This window comes from Suillus subalutaceus, assembly GCF_016647625.1.
Source record: "Suillus subalutaceus strain FC151 chromosome Unknown DFJ58scaffold_69, whole genome shotgun sequence".
Lineage (NCBI taxonomy): Eukaryota > Fungi > Basidiomycota > Agaricomycetes > Boletales > Suillaceae > Suillus > Suillus subalutaceus.
Genome location: NW_024540318.1, coordinates 97,912 through 116,819, shown reverse-complemented (window position 1 = coordinate 116,819; position 18,908 = coordinate 97,912). Strand labels below are relative to the sequence as shown.

Sequence of the window (18,908 nt, the reverse complement as noted above, 5' to 3'; positions counted from 1 at the left end):
CACGTAAACTGATTATCAGCTTTACCATCTCATCGATCTTATCCTGATCAGCATTCCGAATCTCTCACCGCCGGTTTTGATATATCTGTATCTCAGATAAAAACAGATCAATTCAAACAGCCCAACTTATCTCATCGGTAATCAGTCAGTCCGCCTATACTAGACATATGTCTCACGACATCATTTTTGCGACACATCCTCGCTCACACCGCCCGCCCGAGAACGTAGCGGCGCCTAGATATCATCTTTCCCATTTAGGACATACTCTAATACCACGACCCTCGAAGCTTGCCTCGTGTCCCAGCACTGCGCGCCAGCTATGACATAAGATCAATCGCGCAGCCTTTCTATTCAACGTGACAAGTACAATCTCTTTAGGCCGCTCGGGCATATCTGGCCTTTGCTATGAACTGACTTAGGCCTAAGTTGGTTTTACACATAGCTCATATCCGCGTCACCGGCCTCATATCAGTGTTGCTAGTCTCATATCAATCATGACTGTTGCATGAGCTGATAGTGGCACCGCTACGTACCCTCATAGGCAGTGGGACTTGCTCTTATCGGTCGCGAAGGAACGATGGTTACAGCATCGTTATTCCAGTAATAACCACAGTCGGGAGCTTCTGAGTGGCTCATTGTTCTCGGGTTCGCACGTGATCGTCGTTGAAAACGTCCGTCTGTTTTCACCGACAGCATCTGTTCGTTCCGATAGTATGCCAGCTCAAAACGGCTGGTTCTTTTTTCTTCTTTTTTCTTCCGTCTTCTACGGCTAGCTACCAACAGTTGACATCCCAGCAATCCGACGGTGCCTAGCGTTACTCGCGAGAACCAAGATGAAGCAGACTAGCGGGATCATCATGGGCTGCATGGAGACTTCTGGGATTCGTCCGGCTTATTGCCGCTCGTCATCTCTCCATATTAGATTAGGAAAGTATATTGTTTCGCATCCTGACCATAATGTCCCGAAGTTATTCCCTTTTGCCTTTCATTAATGTCAGTTGTGATGGCTGTATTACGTCGAGCGGGTGCTAGGGCCAATCAGGGTGGCCAAATCCCCTATGTAAATAGGTCAGTCGTTTACGTCCTTCTCGAATTGTACGAAGTAAAGACCACGTAACACAGGGGTTCTCCCTCCTTAAAGTTGTCACAGCCCAGTGCCTTGTTGTGGAATTCATAACTGCGCGGGGAAGTCGCCAAGCATTCCCTGTGTAGAAATCGGATACAAAGAACTCACCTGGGGTCTTTTCAGGAGCTAATGTGATTCGTTTTGATCCTCACCAACCGGGGATTCATGTAAAGCTTCGAAGCCCCTAGCACTGTTTAGTGATGTGGTAAATGTGCCATGCTTGCATACCTCGATATGCTATCTAGCTTCAGTTGAAGCCTTGACAGCGTCAGGTCCTGTTCTTTAATATCCGCAGTCGTCGAAGGAATCAACAGCAGGAAGGCACGGCAGGATCTTGTTCGCTAGCTTGGATTGGCCAGACCAGAAGCTTGCACATGGATCTCATTTAGGTTCTTCTGAGCTTTGTTCTTACAAACGCTGATAATCTGCCAGTGGCCCGTGGGCCAGACAAGAAGCACAGTCTGAGGCCTCTTTAGGTTAGATCAATGTTCTAAGTTTTGGTCTTACAAATGTTGATAATCCGCAGGTGACACAGGGAACTGGAAAGTCTAAAAGCATTACATGTACATGATTCAAGGGCCTGGTGAACAAACCTTAGCTATAGAGCTACTGTCGATTGCCGCCGGTACCTTGCTTGCACCTGAGGTCTCTTGCACTTCCCACGAATCAGGAGGGGTACAGATTTCGAAATGGTGCGAGCAAGGCAACGCAGTTGCGCGGCTGTTCCCGAGTCCGCAGACTTAGTCCCGACATACGGTATAAATACAGAATACTAGCGGCTCCCTGAGGCAAACTGACTTGTTTCTCTCGTTCTGGATGTTCTAGATCATCGGATGGTGAAATGCGCTTCCGAAAGAAGATGGGCGCAAGCTCCGAGTTCAGCAGTCTTGGTCCGTCTACTTATCTTTGTATAGTACAACTCGAAACACGCATGAAGTAGTGGACAGCCAGTGAGTCGAATTCTAAATTCCAGACCCTGACGAAGTTCATTACCGAGTTGGCCTATGCCAATAGCTGTATTACGATATGCGGGGACCACGTACGGGCCCTTGGCTACAAATCTTCAAGCTCCTAAGCTGTTCGCAAGCCGTTTGACCGTGAGAGGTGCGACTATCGCAGTTCCGAAATTCATCAAGAAACACCGAGGAGCTCGAGCTAACTCTCGTGAAGATGATATCGTGCAATCCGGCGTTGGATGTGGAAACCACCGAGTAGATGAGTCACCTGCGCAGCATGCGAAAACAGCTTCAAAGTTTAGCATCACAACAAAATGCCATACACCATATGAACGATGGTACTACTATTTGCAGTCTGGGTAGTCCCGACGTGTTTAACTTGACCCTGTATACAGGTGCATTGAGCGATAGCTTGTACTATCATGCGTTATCCGCCACGTGTTGCAGTACTATTACTAGTAAGTGCAAGCAGCACATTACCCCCACTGCCTCCTATAGGACTACCTGTGTGGTTTACTTTATATTTGAGCTTATATGCAGCACTCGTGGGTGTTCAATACTGTGTAATAGATTAGTAAACAGACTTCAGAATAGTACGCAGTGACTTTGCAGCGACGACTAGTCTACTACAAGCCATATTCCCACGATGTTCTTGTCTACCGGCTCCGGCTTCTTCATATCCGGAGTCAAAAACACGTCTGTTCTCTTCCATGTGCTTTCCCTCGGCCCAATGCCCGGAAACTGGATTCTATGCTTCTTCCGCTCCATCCTCAGAGACACCTGAAGCCTGTCCGGTCGATTCTCATATCAAGGTCGATTTACGCATTATCTACTTCGCTTCCGCAGGTATCAGGGGCCTCGGAGTCCCGAGCACAGTAACTACTTTTTTGGTGGACTTTGAGTGGGACTGAAGGGATGTTTGCTCGACTGTCACGCAAATCTGCCAGGTGGCTGGACGTACGCGTTGAACATGCGCTGTCTGGTAATGACAATGCCATGGTGAGTCTATTCCAAGGTTATTTACCGTCGTCATCTGAACTGGCGGACGCCTTACATTTAGTCGGTCGATGTAAATGTGCTCACCTGTCTTGACTTATCGTGGCGCGGGCTGTGTGGCCAAACTATTGGGCCTGTGTATCGTAGCTTGAAAAATGTTATGGAGGAAGACTTGGACACAGTTGCTAGGCTGTTGTCCGAACTAGACCCCCTTGGTGAAGAACTAGAACAGGTACGTCGCGCTTCTGTTTGTCTCACCAGACTATGTAGTTAAACAGGAGCAATTTTGTAGATAAGCGAAGTACAGCCGCAGCCACAGCCGCCGTTGTCGCCAGGCCCCAGAATCTATGTAGCAGAAGACAACGCACTTGCGGCGTGTCCTGAAATTTCACTACCAGAACGATCGAGAAGAAAGCGTAGGCGATCGTCTGCTTTAGTGAGTCTGATCCAAGTATGTTCAAATTCATGCTTAACTTGGTTAAAAGGTCGAACCGCTCGTCATCAAACCTACACACCCTTCTGCTCCGACAATTATCGTTTCACCGTGTCCATCTCAGGCACGTGAAACCTCGTCTTGGGTACCGTATCAAGATGCAGCATTTGGCGCGCGCCTCACAGTGCCCACATACGCCCCATCAAACCGCGCGTTTCCGCCCCTTGTAGCTCCATCCAATCTTGACAACCGCGCTGATGTCTGGAAGTATGTCAACGGTCATTGGTGTGCTGTCCTTCCGACACAGGATGAACAGTGTAGAAGAGGGTTGTACTCTAAGAGCATAGTTTCCAGGCGACGTTCAACGCTACGGCCTCCTTGTCGGACGGAGATCTGAGTTTCTGTTGCGCCGATCTACTACTGACTTCAATGTCCCTCGTTTGTTGCATTCGCCGTCTTGGGCAATTCATTTCATGAAACATATATCATTCTCATGCATTGTATCTATCATGTTATCTAACTCATATTTGTTCAATACCGTTGTAGAGATCAACTTATTGTTGTTGTGATTCAGCTGCGAGTCATTGAGCGGAAATGGGAGACACGTTCACTTGACGTGGGAACTTATATGCAATTGGCCTCCTCACCCAGTTGCCCCACAAACGTCCAGACCCATTCTTTATCTCCTCTCCTTTCCTTTCAAGCAGACTGACTGCTAAAGCCAGTTTTATCAGGTTCAGTGCTAACTAGAAGTTAATCTAGTAGCACTACGTATTGTAGTGGTGGCCACTCCACGCACCCAAATCTCTGACATGTCGTTCAAAGCGCTCTTCTATGCGTACATCTTAGGCGGACTGACGTTCATCCCCTTGGTCATCCTTATCGTCGTTGGCATCGCAATATACACCTCTATCCCCGTGCCAACCAACTCAGGCCAAGATGCCAAGCCAGAGCTCCATACCGAGTCGACTGAGCCGCAGGCAGAAACTGAAGATCCTGCCTCATCGCTGGAAGTCAACGACAAGCCCAGGTCGCGCAAAGGCTGGTTGACCATGCGTAGAACGTTTGAGGAATCCGCGTCATCTGATGGCTCGTACGTCACACTCGTCCGCTCTTACCTTGATGCGCGCTCCAAGGACCCTAAGCGCTCACGCCCGAAGGACATGTGGTATGTTGTCCTTAAGGGCACAGTGTTGTACCTGTACGAGGACGAAAGTAGGGCGGAGTGCGAAGCTGCTATAGAGTTGGGTGGACATGAGGTGTGTGTTTATCCGGAAGGACTTCTGGACGGGGAGCTCTACACGAAACGGAACGCCATATGTTTGCGTCCAAGACCAATACCCGAGGAAAAAGTAATGCCAAGCGTGACAAAGGAGATGACACTTCAAGATATTAGTATCGACGAGAAGGTGGAGGAGGCAGGTGGAAGCTTGAAGAAGCGGACGGCTGAACGCGAGCGACTTATTGAAGAAGAGAAAATTCGGGATGCTGCACGACAAGAGGCATTGAGTGCATCGACACCATGGTTCATCTTCGTGCGCTCCTGCGTCGAGATGGAAGATTGGTACTTTGCACTCTTGCATGCATCCGAGCACCCGACTGGCACGCCCACTCTCGACCCACTCCAGAACGTATTCCTCCCTTCGGAAATGAACAAGCTTGTCGTGACTCTTGATGAGCAACCCGATGTCATCCCCATGCGCTGGTTAAACGCGCTACTTGGGCGCATATTCTTTAGCTTCTACCGCACACAGACGTTAGAGTCCTACATCATCGGTCGTCTCATGAAGAAGCTCTCCAAAGTCAAGCGCCCTGCATTCCTCACAGACATTTCTGTCACCGAATTCTCAATTGGGAACAAGGCCCCGACACTTAGCAAGCCGATGTTGAAGGAGCTCACAAAAGAGGGCGACGCATCACTCGAGGTGCGCTTTACATACAAAGGGGAGGTCCGTGCGACCGTCGAGACTACTGCCACAATCAACCTCGGTGCACGATTTAAGTCGTACACCGTTAAACTGGTGCTGGCTGTCATTCTGCGGGAGATAGATGGAAACCTCCTCATCAAGGTCAAGCGACCACCGAGTAGTCGGATATGGTACTCGTTCACGCAGACCCCGCGTGTGGTCATTGATGTCGAGCCCATCGTGAGCGACCGCCAAATTACGTGGAGCATGATACTTGACACGATCAAGTCAAGAATCATCGAGGTGGTGAGTATGCTTGATAATCCATCATATTAATCACAATCTAAAATTGTACGACTTAGATACAAGAGTCTGTCGTGATGCCCAACATGGATGATATCAGTTTCTTTGACAGCTCGCCATATTTGCACCGTGGTGGACTTTGGTCAGACGCGGCGCGGTGTCAGCAGTCAGAGCCCGCCTCGACTTCACCAGAAGTTGAAGCTGAAGGTGTAAAACCTGCGGCATCCGAGGCAGACCTCCCATCCATTTCAGGTCCCTCCGAAGATGTCACGGCACCGTCAATAAAGCGTTCAGTGTCTGCTGAAGACCTGGTAGTTGATGCATCATCACTTGGAGGTGTGCCAGTCATCCGCTCCGCAACCACTGGAACCTCAGACAACAACGTAAAAGCCTCTAGGCTTCGGTCATCTGGTGGGGACGACTCGGATGCGGGCGAGGATGTTGAGCAGTCGGATCTTCGTGGACGGCGGAGTCGCGCTGCAAGTTCTACAACACCGAAACAAGATCTTCCTGCCAACTCCTATCCAGACAAACCTACTAGCGAGATAGAGTTGGATGAAGAGAGACCTGGGTACCTGTCGCCGCAATACCGCGGCCGGTCCTCATCAGCACACTCTCAAGCACGTTCTAGGTCTTCTCGAGCAGATTCTGTCTCATCTTCGGTCTCGGTCGGCGGCGACGAGCTCTTCAATGGCCTCTCCGACTCTGGCGCACCCTCCAAGAGTCCCCGACTTTCCGCCGGTTCGAATACAGCGAGCTTCTTGTTCTCTACGCTCAAATCGAAAGCCGCAGACAAGCAGGCGCTGAGCAACTCTGCTAAGGAGGCAATGCGCAAATGGGGGGTCAATTGGGGAGGTCTTAAGAAAGATAGCAGTGTCAACTCTCATGATGATGTGCCGGATGTTGGGCCTTCGGATGCTCGTGTCCGGACAGAGAGTACACATGGCCGTCCCAGTTACGCAGAAGTGCGTGCTGCTGTTGCCGAACGAAGAGAACGCAGGGACGATGGTGGGTCCGCCCCTATTCCCATCCCCAATGGGAAAGGAAAGAGGTCCACAAGCCCGTCGAGCGGTCATATGACATTATCTGGTGCACCTGCATCGCCTCCACACATGATGCAAGGCAGTTCATCGGAAGGGAGCTCCTCGTTTAAATTTGTTGCACCTTCTCTGTCAAGATCGGCGACGGAAAGTGATCCACTCAAAGACCGCGATTTCACGGATGTCACAGAAGAGGCTCGCAGGCCATCTATTATTCATACCCAACCTTCACAGGCGCGAACAATGACTATTCCGGGGATCCATGCGAGCCACCGCGGGGAACCCATGTCAATGGGGAACATTGCACCATCGTCAACACCCCCGGAGAGCAAGCCGAAGGGGCCTGGCATTCCAAGCATGTATCGCTTGTGGAAAAGCCCGGTTCTGACAGGTCAACCACAAGGTTCGGACAACCAGTCGACGCCTATACGCGCAGATACAGATGGACGTAATGCGGATGTTGCCCCACTCAGTCTTTCTGCCGATGTCGCTTCATCATCTGTTCGGCCTGTTCCTCCACCTCTTCCTCCACGGACGGTATCATCGGTACCACGTACGCCTGATTCATCCAAAGATTCCGCTGTTCCCTCTGTATCACCTGCATCAGAAGAGATGAGAGGAGCTTCGCCGGTACAGGGATCATCAAATCCATATCCAGAGTCAGCTGAAACGTCAGCACTTGTTGGCATATCTGAACCAGTGATTGCCAAAGGACCAGACAACAGGCCTCCATTGCCTCCGCGCAGGTTACAAGCACCAGCACAATAGCCTATAGGTCAACGTTTGAAAATGTCCTAGTTCATGTACATCACTGATCTGCATCGCATGGTTCTTATCTCTCGCTCCGTACTCTGTTCTCGTTAACACACGTATTTAAAAGTCAACTCAGCATACTCATGATGACCAGTCACCCCTTTAAAGCATGCTCGAGGCTCTATGACGCAATAATGTGTCACGTCTCACTGCATTTAAATTTGTCGGGATCGTGACGGTTGGACGGCGAAAATTATTTGCATTTTGCACTTTGAAAAAGAAAACAGCTTGACGATGATCGACGTGGCACCCGAGTAGAAATTTTAAATTACCTAAGCTTGGACCACCTCTACGGTAGCGGCCAACGCTTACACTTACTACTACTTACCGACTTACTTCGTACTAGCGTCACTGACGGGATAGACTCGGAGACTGTTTCGTCTCGTAAAAAGTTCATGTTTTCGGTTCGGCACACCAAGCGGTCGGTAATTTGACAGGAGGTTCCGAAGGGGTGGTCGTCAGGGTGTCAGTGGCCGTAACGGAGAGCGTGCCGTGCGCAAAAGATGACCCTGGTCCAAGCTTCGACATTACTTATTGTTTGAAACGGAAGACCATCGACCATCGATGTTTCTTTTTGCTCTTCTCTGTGCTCCGTGATCATCAAGTTGAAGATTTAGACAGCTCTGAGCTGTGAACTCAATTCCAGTTTCATATTCCTGTCACCGGCTTCACCCTCACAGTTATATAGCTTAAGCGGCGGGAGGAACTTGGTTTTTTTTTTATCCGGCTCAATCTCCAACTGGAGGCTTTCTTTCCTACTGTCATGTCCAATGTCATGTCCTACACGACCCGACGTAAGAATTCTGCATCATCATTCAACGTTATCTTACCCTTCTCAGCTGCTAATTCTCTCAAGATATCCCCCAATCTCGAGGCCCTTCTCCAACATGACGAACTTGACCATGGTGGTGGCGGGTCTCCAACTAGTCCATATCATTCCATCTCGCCCTCGTCCGGATTTGCTGTCAGTCTTGCACCACCACCGCCCCGGAATACAACGAAGAAAGTAGCTAATCATGAGAACCGCGTCAAGAAAATTCGGCGGAAGAAGAGTAACGTTAGGTCTGATTCATGGCCAGACGCTCTACCTGCCGTGAATAGCCCCGCATCCTCTAGATCTGCTACGCCCATTAATCCAACACTACCGACTATTAATACACGTGATGGTAAGTACTTCTCTCGACCATATCTGGACAGATAGCTCACGTCAACTCGCACGACAACAGGTCCGATATCACTTCTGTCACTACAGAATGATCATGCAAGTTCCACCGAGACTATAGTTTCGCTTGCACACAGGAGTGAACCAGATGTCTACCACACTTCTGACCCACCGGTACATCTCACGACTTCCTGTCGTTCATCGCCTACTTTGCACAAGGTCGAGAAAATCTTTACAAAGGGGCGAGAGTCCTTGAGCATTCTCACAAGTGCTGCTATTCCCAGCAGCATAAAGCCAAAACAGGACAATCACGTTGATTTCCGACCTCATCGCACAGAGTTGGCAGAATCTAGCGCCTATCAGTCATCTCTTTCAGGTCAGCTTCTTCGAAATGTCACGGTGAGTTGCTAACGTTGGTTCATGGCTGTAGTATCCCAGGTGCGACAAGTACGAGGATCAGGATACCGAGCAATGTCGCATCAACTATCCGCGTTTGGAGATGCAGAGACAGCCTCAATTTCTAATGCCTCCCCTGGGACAACTGAAACGCGGCAGTTCTCTCCTGTGCAAATCAAGTCTCCCTTCTCAACTGGTACAGACACGAGCGTCAACTTGCCTTCGGTTTCATCTACCCGTTCCCCCTCCCCTAAATCTGGTTATTCACCGTCAGCACCGGCCATATCTTCTAATTCGTCAAGAACATATCACGCATCTTCATTGCCTCATTTACCCCCCATATCCCCGATCGAAATGCCACTTTTGCCTTCGGTGCAGAAACGAGCAAGTAATGACCAGCAATCATTCATCGATTTTTTCTCGCCTTCTTCTCCAGCCTCCCAGCATATGCAGGACGACCCATCTATTATATCCACTCGCCGTCCATCTGCACCAGCTATATTATCTTCAAGCATATATTCTAGTACTTCTTCTAATTCATCTTTGAACGACCTTCCTAGCATGGTTTTTGCCCCGGCCAGTCCTACTTCTGCCGCCAACGAAGCCCCTGACTCCCCACAACACTCGCGACCGAGCTCTTCAGCATCCTCACACTCAGACGTTTCGGCAATGATATTTGCTCCTACAAGTCCTACTTCTGGTGTATATTTGTCGCCTATTTCTTATCGCCCTAGTTCATCATGTTCTTCGGCGACCTCGCTTGCAACACTTGAGTTTGCACCTCCTAGTCCGGCATTCCCCGATACCACAGACACCTTGAAACCACCTATTCCAACTACTCCGAAGCCTGTGTTTGAGAAAAGGGGTCGCAAACACCGTTTCCAGAAACGTTCTTTTTCGTCTTCTCCTCAACCACCCCTTCGTCTCAAAGTACCCCTACCACCGACGACCAACACGCTTGACGCCAATGAGCGAGCTGATCTCATACGGAGAAATCGCAAGTTGGTGCAACTGTTGGGGCAAACTCCGGCAGTTGAAATGGCTGCGTCAGAAGTAGAGGAGTCGCGTCTATTTAAGATACTGCCACAACCCCCCTTCTCTGCTTTTCTGGGATCAGCGAAGCAGAAGCATCATCGTCATGCAATGTCTGTATCTGTTGCTGTGAAGACCCCCGGTTTTAAATCGGAACCGCCATCGTCATGGCAAGTTATAGACTATCCATCAACACAGAGCGGTCGCAGATATTCCACACCCTACACTCCACGTAGCTTTACGTTCTACCTGGATGATTCACCGGAGCTACCAGCCACTCGCGATCATCACGGCTCACATCGCCATTGGGATCCGCAGCACCAATATGGTTCCCCAACTTCTTTCATTGATCTTTCAGATGAAGATAATTCACATGATGCTTCGGATGCGATCAGTTTGGAAATGCCGAACACGGCAAACGGTCGCCGAATCTTCCATCATTCATCCTCGACACCATCTGTGGTGGAGACGTTTACGCCCGAGGAACAAGCCGAAGCCGAGAGAAGAAGAAAGCGTGACAAGCTGGCTAAACTCCACCGTTTTCTTGGCTCTCGCGTCCCTACCGACTTGGTCGTTGGTCATATAGCTGGTCCGTCTTTACCTCCATCGTCGATGCCTGTGGACGGCCACGATATGTGGCTTTACAGGCGAAGGAGCGGTTCATCCGCCCCATCATTCGAGCGTGTCAAGACAGAGCTCGATGACGAGGAGAAGGCTTTGAATGTCAGACGTGCTCAGAAGATGGAAAAGGTTTGCTATTCCTTGCTCCTCGTCATGAAAAAGGCTCATCATTTTAATCAGCTTTTCGGGATTCCCCCTCCTCAAACCTTGTACCATACTCGCCATGCTCCTGCAACAGTGGTCCGGTCTCAACCGGCATCCCCTGTAGCGTCCCTTATGACCCCGACCTACGCATCCGCCAATGCTCCTGGTTTATCCCGGCGTAATCCAAACCAGTCTGCGTATATGAAAGGGAAGAAAGTGCATCGCCCAGGAACTTCGGAGTCAACTACGTTCCTACTGCCGCTCAAGACTTCCAGCTCTCCAGAGTCTGGTCAGACGTCTGGCTATCAGGATGCCCTCGCACAATCTTCTGTGTACATGAACTATCAGCATTCTATCGCTTCACTGACAGACATCATTGACCGAGTGAGTGAACAGATGCGGAATCATGTACGTCACTCACCATTCCAAAGGATGACAGGGCGTCTCTTGCGGAGCTCCATCGGTTCCTCCACGGCGATGTAGTGGATTCTCCGGTTGAGGAACAGCCCTTGCTAGAATCTCATAGGATTTCCGGCTCGTCGCATTCGTTCAAGTCGGAACGTAGACTCTCGTTACCAACGCGGACATCCATGACGTCGTTGATAACCACTGAGATACCTATGCCATCGCCCAAGGGGTCATCTGACTTCCAATTGCGTAGGCGACGAGCTGCTAAATTGACGCATTTCTTCGGCGTGGATTATCGTGAGCTTATTCATGATATCTTAGAAAGCATTGAGAAGGGCGTGGAAGAGGAAAGGAAGAGAGGGACGCTTCGGCCCGAGGAAGTTGAAGTGAGTTCAATAATCATATTTGAAATAATCCACTCACGATTTACTTGGTACGCTAGTCTTTGCTGCATAAGCTTCATGATCTTCGGACGAGACAGGATGGGTTTTTATAATGATCAGTACTATAGCACTCCTTTACCGATTTCAACTTTTATGTCGCTTTGTCATGACCTCTTGCATGTGATCTTTCTTCAATTTGAACCTCGATGGTCCAGAATCCAGATATAGATGACATGTACTGACCACATGTGAAAGTCAAACTTGTAATCTAGATATGTAAGATGCAACTAATAACAGGGATATCATAGGATAACTAACTCTCCATCACACGAATGACACCAGAATATGTGAGACTCATCCATGAACTGTGGTCGCCGGTGTATGTGCTGCGCATGCCAGGAAGGAGAGTCAGGCTCTCGTCCTGATATTCCTTCGTCACCTTGTGGAACAGGGGAAAGCTGTCGCGACGAAGGATAGCCACCAGCTGATGCTGCGACCCTCGCTATCAATACGCGCTTTTAACATGCCAAGACTAACTTGACGCTTGTGACGAGTTTCAGGTGAGAGTCCAACGTCAAAAACAGTCCGCGGGGAAGGCGGGGCAAGGTTGCTTGATCTGTGAGAGAAAGACCCACGTCGTAAATCAGTGGGATTAAAGGTGCGACTGGAGGGTCTGCCTGGCACTCCGGGAGGAAAACGGTCTTGAGGTTGCTCTCGACGTGGAGCGCTGTTGTGCGAGCTGATCCTCTAATATGCTGATTTGCTTCTGCAGGCTATGCGACTTTGCCTGAGCTTCGAAGACGGCGGTCTCCAAAGCGCGAATTTGGGAGTTGGCATTGGAGAGATCCATAGCATGTTGGACTCTGAGTGCACCGATCATCTCGTCATCCAGTGAACGAGGAGCATCCTCGTCTGATGAAGAGGTTCGAATGTGCTCTATCTCATCATCCTTGGCGTTCAACTCTGCCCGTAGAGCTTCATGCTCGTAGTTAGATCGTTCAATGAAGGCACGGTGTTCTTCGTCAAGGTTCCTGTATGACCGAAGGTCCGACTCCAAGCGGGACATTACTTGTGAGTGCTGATCGGATTCCACGGAGAGGCGGTCAATAATTTCTAGTTGACGCGCCTCGACTTGTCGCAGCTGTGTACGATCCCCCTCCAAACTGAGCACTGCCGCCTGCGATGACTCTAGTTCAGCCTGCAGTTCGGCATAGCCTTGCTGTAGCTCAATGACCGATTGTTGCAGTGAGGCCTCGTCCTTCTCATGCAACGAGTCTGCTTCTTTGTGAACTCGAGCCGCCTCGGCCTCCCGCTCCATCGCCTCGCTAAGCGCATTTTCGAGCTTCGAGATGAAAGTATCTCGTGAATTCTTTTCATGCTCAAGCTTGTCGATTCGTTCCATCAAATCCATTTTGGTGGAGGTAAGCTCCACAAACTTGGGTCGCATCTCATCCAGAGATTGTATCAACCTTGTTCCCTCTGTCTGCAGATCTTTCTGCGTCCTCTCGGCTTCTTCAGCTCGCCGATTGGCAACCCTCAGGTCGCTATGGGCATTTTGAAGAGCGCGGTCGCTCGACGACAACTCCGACGCGACCTCACCAAGCTTTTGCTGAAGCTGCTTGATCGCGCTTTGGTTGAAGTTAACCTGGGACTGGAGTGACGCGCGCTCTTCAAGCAACGCATCGCGATCTTGGTTGGCAGTGTGGATACACTCTTGGAGGGATAAGTGTTGCTCCTCGAGACTTGCGTGCTTAGCCTTCCACTCGGTTTCGCTATCATCTCGCAATTGAAGCTGAGACTGTAGCTCATCCTTCTCGTGTTTTGCGTTCGCGAGAGTCTACTTGTTTGATGAGCACCAGCGGACGGAGAGGGTAAATAGCTACATACCTGTTTGAGCTTAGAGAGCTGAAACTCGAGCTCCTCGGCGCGATCCTGAGTGTTCTTGAGTGACTCCTCCAGCCGTTCGGCACGATCATCACTTTCTATTTGCTCCTCGAGTTCGCGAACACGTTGTCGATGCTGTTCGGATGCAGACCTCACTTCCTCCAGAGAAGCATTGAGAAGCTGCAGTTCTCTTTCCTGAGAAAAGTTTGAGCGAGACACTCTTGTTAGAATTAGATTACTCACTTGATCTCGCGACTTTTCAGCCAGGTCTCTTTCTCGTATCAGGGTTTCTTGTAGTTGCATGTCGAGCTTAGAAGAACTGTTCTCCAGGTCTTTGACGCGTTCATCGAGCGACTGCGATTGTTCGCGTTCAGCCTGAAGCAATTCACCCTTCTCTTGCGTCTCTAGATTTAAAACATAGTTAGACGAGAACGTCGTCGAAGTAGTCAACATACCCATCTCGAGCTGCTCCAGACGAGCAACTGAAGCCAGCAATGATGTCTTTTCTGAAACAAGGAGGGAAATGGTCTTCTGATGGTTTTCATCCTGCTCGTTCCGACGTTTAGTGGACTCCACCTCTTTAGAGTGACAGTCTTGTATTTCAACGCGTGCTGCGCCGAGCTGGTTTGAAAGCTTCTCGACCTCTTCCTTGTGTAAATTCGCTATGTGGCGATGATCATCAAGTTCCCTTGCATGACTCCGGCGAAGCTCATCAGCCTGCGACTTCGATTGCAGAATCTCTGCCTGACTTGAGCGGTGCGCATCCTCCAATGACCGCTTCTCTTGGACCACTACCTCCACACGTCTCGACGTATCTTGAGCACGCTGCTGTTCCTGATGAAGCTGAAGCTTAAGTGTGCTATTTTCTTCTTCGAGCTTCTTTAGCTGGGCTTTGGTGTCTGTGACAACGAATGAGACTCGGCCGGCATAGAAATATAAACTGACGTGCCTGTCTCGAGTGATTCTAGCGAACTCCGTAAGCTACTGTTCTCACTTTGAACAGAAGCAACTGTTGTCTGCAGGGATGTCACCTGAGACTGCAATGTCTCTGCTTGCCCAGAAAGAAATGATGAAGTAGGCGCATATGGCGGCGGAATATTGGAAGCTGTCGAGTGCGGCACGTCCGCCCTAGATAGAGACTCGATCCAGTTCGCGTCCGAATCTGCTGGTGTGAAGCTAAGGGATGATGAAATTAGTTCAAGCGCGATAAACAGGTCAGAGATCGCAGACATACAGGTCAGCGACATCATTCTTGGTGTCCTCCGTGGACGGTGCAGACTCCTGGAGAGCAGGAGTGAACGACCTCGACGGAGGTGGACTTGCCAACGCGCTGCTGCCAGCAACTTTCTTCCGTCGTCGCTTGTCGAGCTACAGGAATACGTGAGCTTGTGAAATAACAAAACTTTGCGAGGATGCAAACCAAGGCCTTTGCCCGAGCGGCCTTCGCGGCGCGATCATCATCCTCAGACATTTGTGAGAGGCTGAATTAATCGTCAGTAGTGGCCAACCTCGAGTGAGCAATGAAGGGAGAGCAAATCAGTGAAGCGCAGCAGTAAGAAACGTTTGTGTTTGAGAAGTCTGCTGCAATTGTAGACTTTGTCGCGACTTGGACACGTTTCATAAAGTTACACGCCCGCAACCTATTGCAACTTCAAGCAACATAAATGAATAATAGGCTACTACTACTACTTATCTCCTATAGGCCATTCCAATCTTCTCAATTCACGCAGACAACAGTGCAATTGGAAGAAGCCCGATTGCAAGGGCTAACCATGATGCCATCGAGAATATGGGAGGAACACAAAATGTTATTGGATGTTATACTAATATACTGCATCATGTACGAGTATACCCCCAGACTTTCAGAACACTGAACTTCGTCAGAGACATAGACCCGTAAAAAGATATCCTGCACCAACTATGTGAATAAATAGAGACAACAAACACGTGAGTCAGAGCAGATTATATGCAAGCAGTCATGATCATGTCAAACAGGAATTCCCTGTGGCTGGCCAGAATACACCGGCTGGAATTGCTGGGGTTGCATATGGGCAGGCGTGCCACTTTGAGTACCATAGGTGCCTAGCTGCTGAGGCTGCGAAACAGCAGTGTACCCCGTAGGAGGAGCGCCAGAGTACTGATCCAGAGGAACCTGCTGTGACTTTTGTGCAAAGAACGTGGCCTCTTTAACAGAACGCGTCCATACACTGTTTCCGTGACTGGATCCAATGATGGAAAACACTAGCAGCACACAAGTGTAACCCAAGACTAGAATGACGTCGTTAGGTAAAGACTCGACCTAAACAGTGTAAAACTTACATATGAAGAAGTTGAGAAATGCAAAAGCCTCCATTACCTGCATCTCTATGCAATACGTGTTGAAGGTAGGATCTGGCGGTGACTGAGTATGATGCAAATGATATTTGAAGTTCACGCACCTGAATCAACACAACCTCGAGGGTAGTAATAGTTGGAGGCGGCGACAGTTTCGCCGGCAGTGGCAACCCACAGAATCGCAAGGATGACTGTATATCAAAAGAATTAGACTAACACGCATTATTCCAAATACACTACATACAGAGCCATGAGAGTTCAAATACAATCATGGAAGTGAACGCTCCACGTCGTGTAAAATCGACGATCAACCTGTGAATAACTGAGACAATCAAGATGAGTAGAGAAAGGCATGCGCACATGATTGGAATGGTAACAATTGTCAAGACCGCGGTCGCAGTGTCCAAAGCAGTGAAGATGTAATAGAAATCATATGGCGCCGTCAACGAGAGGAAGTAGGCATTGAGGCCTAATCCAATGAGGGAGAAAGCAATAGTGAGTGCTATACGACCACATTCGAAAGGTGAGCTTCTAACAAACATATTTAGAAATAGATCCAGATCTCACAGAAAAGGGTGATACGGGCCACGGAAAAGTATCCCATATTGAACAAGGTCTCGTTCAAAGGGAGGCAGGGACGGAGGAACGGAAAGCAAGATTCTCCACTGAACGTTGAAGCTTATATTGGTAGACTCGCTCCCCGTAAGTCCGCTCATGCAGGGACAAAAACAGTTGCCCTGAACAAGGTCCCAACTCGCCCTTGACAACTCTCCCAGAACATATCAAATCGTTTAGCAAGCTCCGTTTCGGGGCATTCAAGTACTTACGTTTAGCACTGGTTTGATCCAATATTTAGTCGGAGCCTTTGCATACACGATCAGGCACTCGATACTCCTTACACTTCGTGCGGGTCCTTCTGAGTTGGCAAGTGCTTACTGCTTATTGAAGCTCGAGTTTAGTCGAGGTGCGATGGCTGTTTTTGTTCATGCTGGGCAGATTGAAAGTTTCGGAACAGACACACTTACATGATCAGTGTGCACCTGGCCGCTCATCGCCGCGAATTCCGTGCCTTGTCGGCAATTGGTGATCGAAAAGAGTACCGACCACCAACGCTTCGAACATAGTTCCTGCAAAGAGGAGAATATTAATGTCATGTGCGTTTCACGCGCCAGAACCATAACCCCACTCAACAACACACTGATGATTTGGTATGACAGACTTGGACTAAATGTGACGAGCGCTTGAGTATCATGTCACATCTGCCGTGTGTCCAAGCTCTTAGAAGTCAGGACCTTAAAACTGATTAATATCATCGCTGATAGATTGACATAAAGGCTATGCCACGACACACGGTTTCATTTGTCCTGTCTTGACTGTGGCGGTTTTAGGTGTTCTCCAACTTACCCAAATCCCAAGCTCTAGCAAGGAATCCTATAGTAGGCCTTTGCTGATCAAAATCGGATCAAAGTCATTTTTCACTTCGAGTTTGGTACGAGACAGCCCTAACGGGCATGCCTAGACCACTACCGTAGCAGCATCTCAAACTAATTACGTGCAGTTTGCTCGTTTCCCTCAAACCCCATAATCACCCAGGTTGCGTGATTTCAGAAGTGTGCTTTCCGGTTCTCCGGTATGCAATTGCCTCGCAACTAGAACGGGATTTTGCTTACATCTAAGAATTCTGAGATCCCTTTTTCGCTGCTCAGGTGTGTTTGATCGCATGCTTCAGTCGATGGCAAGCCAGAGAAGGTTAGTATATAGAACAATAAAACACCCACCTCCCCCAACTCCCGTGTCCCTAGCCTACCCTGGACTCCGGTTCATATCGGCCAAGAATTATGGCAGGTATCTTCGGAGATTAACGGCAGAGCATCCTAGGAATATCGACAAACGGCTCGCACCTTCCAGGGCTCGACCAGTAAGTGGATCTGCTCGGGGCCGTGGAATACCTGCACGTTCACATTGTGTTTGCTTCCAGGTTTACTTCCGGGTTCTAGATGAGGGGGGCGCTGATGAAGAGTGCAATCACATGTGTACAACTTGCTGTTGGGCTCTGCAACTGTTGGTACCGCTGTTTACGTAGCCTTGCGTAAGCTTGTAGGATGAGCTCCTCAAGTAGACTCGTGACCAGCGCGGCTCGGACTGGTCACGAGTCTACTCCTCAAGGGCAGTAGACACGTTCCTAGGTTGTATCTGCTATGTACAGACGGCCGCGCGCTAGCCGTGTATAGCGTATGCAAAGGCTTGAAGATAGGCGCGTTGGATATCATGCAAGTGTCCATATCATATAGGCGTTTTTCAAATTGAGGCTTGTTGCAACGTATGCAGAAAGTTATCGGGTACGGTTTGATAGAAGGTTACGATACCTAGTCGAGGGAGAACTGGAACTGTCACACAGATAAAAAAAATATGCCCAGGCAGCGACGTCGATGCCCTTAGTCTTCGCTGACAGAGGCAAATCCAGGGGTAGACTCAACGTGTAAGGAAATTTATCCAATGGTCCGGGGATGTCACGGATCTGCACGATGATTTACTTGGGTCCTGCGAGCGTGAGCTTGGAGCTTTTGGTTTGATCGAGCGTCAAGCCCGTCAGAGGCTCCGCATTCTCTCTAATCGCAGAGACTACCGTTGCTCAGAATCAGCAACAAGGACGCAAATCCTGCGCAGCACATACATGGACGCATCGGGGAATCGTATAGGTATCCTCTACAACTGTGCAGAGCTTTGCGTGCCAGAGTCTCCAGATGAAACAAAAATGTATTACTCGCGCAGCTTCGTTCAGCTTCGTTTTGAGGAAGCCGCTGCTCTTGAAAGTTTGATCATGACGGCACAAGGGTGCTCTTTCCATTAATCGAGAACAGAACGTCATCGATGTATAGGTTGGTAGATAACTCATCCTTGAGTTTTTTCATATGCGCCTTGAAAGAATTTAGCCAGGTATACGATTGCTTTGGGGAGTGAGTAGTTGGG

At 49.3% G+C, this 18,908-nt stretch overlaps 7 protein-coding genes across 7 annotated transcripts; 4 read left to right on the top strand and 3 right to left on the bottom strand.

The window, feature by feature from the left end:
* Positions 1–1,927: 1,927 nt before the first annotated feature.
* On the bottom strand, positions 1,928–2,423 carry DFJ58DRAFT_793487 (uncharacterized protein; the record flags this gene model as incomplete). The annotated part of the gene is made up of 2 exons (XM_041390409.1): positions 1,928–2,076; positions 2,190–2,423. A coding segment is annotated over one exon (234 nt), but the record flags the coding sequence as incomplete, so codon positions are not given.
* A 288-nt stretch (positions 2,424–2,711) lies between these two features.
* DFJ58DRAFT_793482 (uncharacterized protein) lies at positions 2,712–4,084 on the top strand. The gene is made up of 4 exons (XM_041390408.1): positions 2,712–3,081; positions 3,143–3,310; positions 3,371–3,514; positions 3,564–4,084. Exons 1-4 carry the CDS (start codon positions 2,998–3,000, stop codon positions 3,906–3,908), a joined length of 741 nt encoding a protein of 246 aa, XP_041242783.1. The 5' UTR covers positions 2,712–2,997; the 3' UTR covers positions 3,909–4,084.
* A 16-nt stretch (positions 4,085–4,100) lies between these two features.
* DFJ58DRAFT_906541 (uncharacterized protein) lies at positions 4,101–7,807 on the top strand. Its single transcript, XM_041395015.1, has 2 exons — positions 4,101–5,724; positions 5,781–7,807. The coding sequence occupies exons 1-2, from the start codon at positions 4,324–4,326 to the stop codon at positions 7,527–7,529; spliced, it is 3,150 nt and encodes a 1,049-aa protein (XP_041242782.1). The 5' UTR covers positions 4,101–4,323; the 3' UTR covers positions 7,530–7,807.
* Positions 7,808–9,801: 1,994 nt separating this feature from the next.
* On the top strand, positions 9,802–11,412 carry DFJ58DRAFT_661954 (uncharacterized protein; the record flags this gene model as incomplete). The annotated part of the gene is made up of 2 exons (XM_041382263.1): positions 9,802–10,914; positions 10,966–11,412. 2 exons carry the CDS (start codon positions 9,802–9,804, stop codon positions 11,410–11,412), a joined length of 1,560 nt encoding a protein of 519 aa, XP_041242781.1.
* Positions 11,413–11,519: 107 nt separating this feature from the next.
* DFJ58DRAFT_662011 (uncharacterized protein) lies at positions 11,520–11,833 on the top strand (the record flags this gene model as incomplete). The annotated part of the gene is made up of 2 exons (XM_041382269.1): positions 11,520–11,723; positions 11,780–11,833. The coding sequence occupies 2 exons, from the start codon at positions 11,520–11,522 to the stop codon at positions 11,831–11,833; spliced, it is 258 nt and encodes an 85-aa protein (XP_041242780.1).
* A 1,529-nt stretch (positions 11,834–13,362) lies between these two features.
* On the bottom strand, positions 13,363–15,260 carry DFJ58DRAFT_432852 (uncharacterized protein). The gene is made up of 7 exons (XM_041380379.1): positions 15,025–15,260; positions 14,839–14,972; positions 14,554–14,780; positions 14,060–14,503; positions 13,848–14,008; positions 13,608–13,799; positions 13,363–13,560 (listed from the first exon to the last, which is right to left on the bottom strand). Exons 1-7 carry the CDS (start codon positions 15,073–15,075, stop codon positions 13,558–13,560), a joined length of 1,212 nt encoding a protein of 403 aa, XP_041242779.1. The 5' UTR covers positions 15,076–15,260; the 3' UTR covers positions 13,363–13,557.
* Positions 15,261–15,591: 331 nt separating this feature from the next.
* Positions 15,592–16,480, bottom strand: DFJ58DRAFT_661969 (uncharacterized protein; the record flags this gene model as incomplete). Its single annotated transcript, XM_041382264.1, has 5 exons — positions 15,592–15,872; positions 15,924–15,995; positions 16,043–16,129; positions 16,183–16,250; positions 16,299–16,480. The coding sequence occupies 5 exons, from the start codon at positions 16,478–16,480 to the stop codon at positions 15,592–15,594; spliced, it is 690 nt and encodes a 229-aa protein (XP_041242778.1).
* Between the last annotated feature and the right edge of the window lie 2,428 nt (positions 16,481–18,908).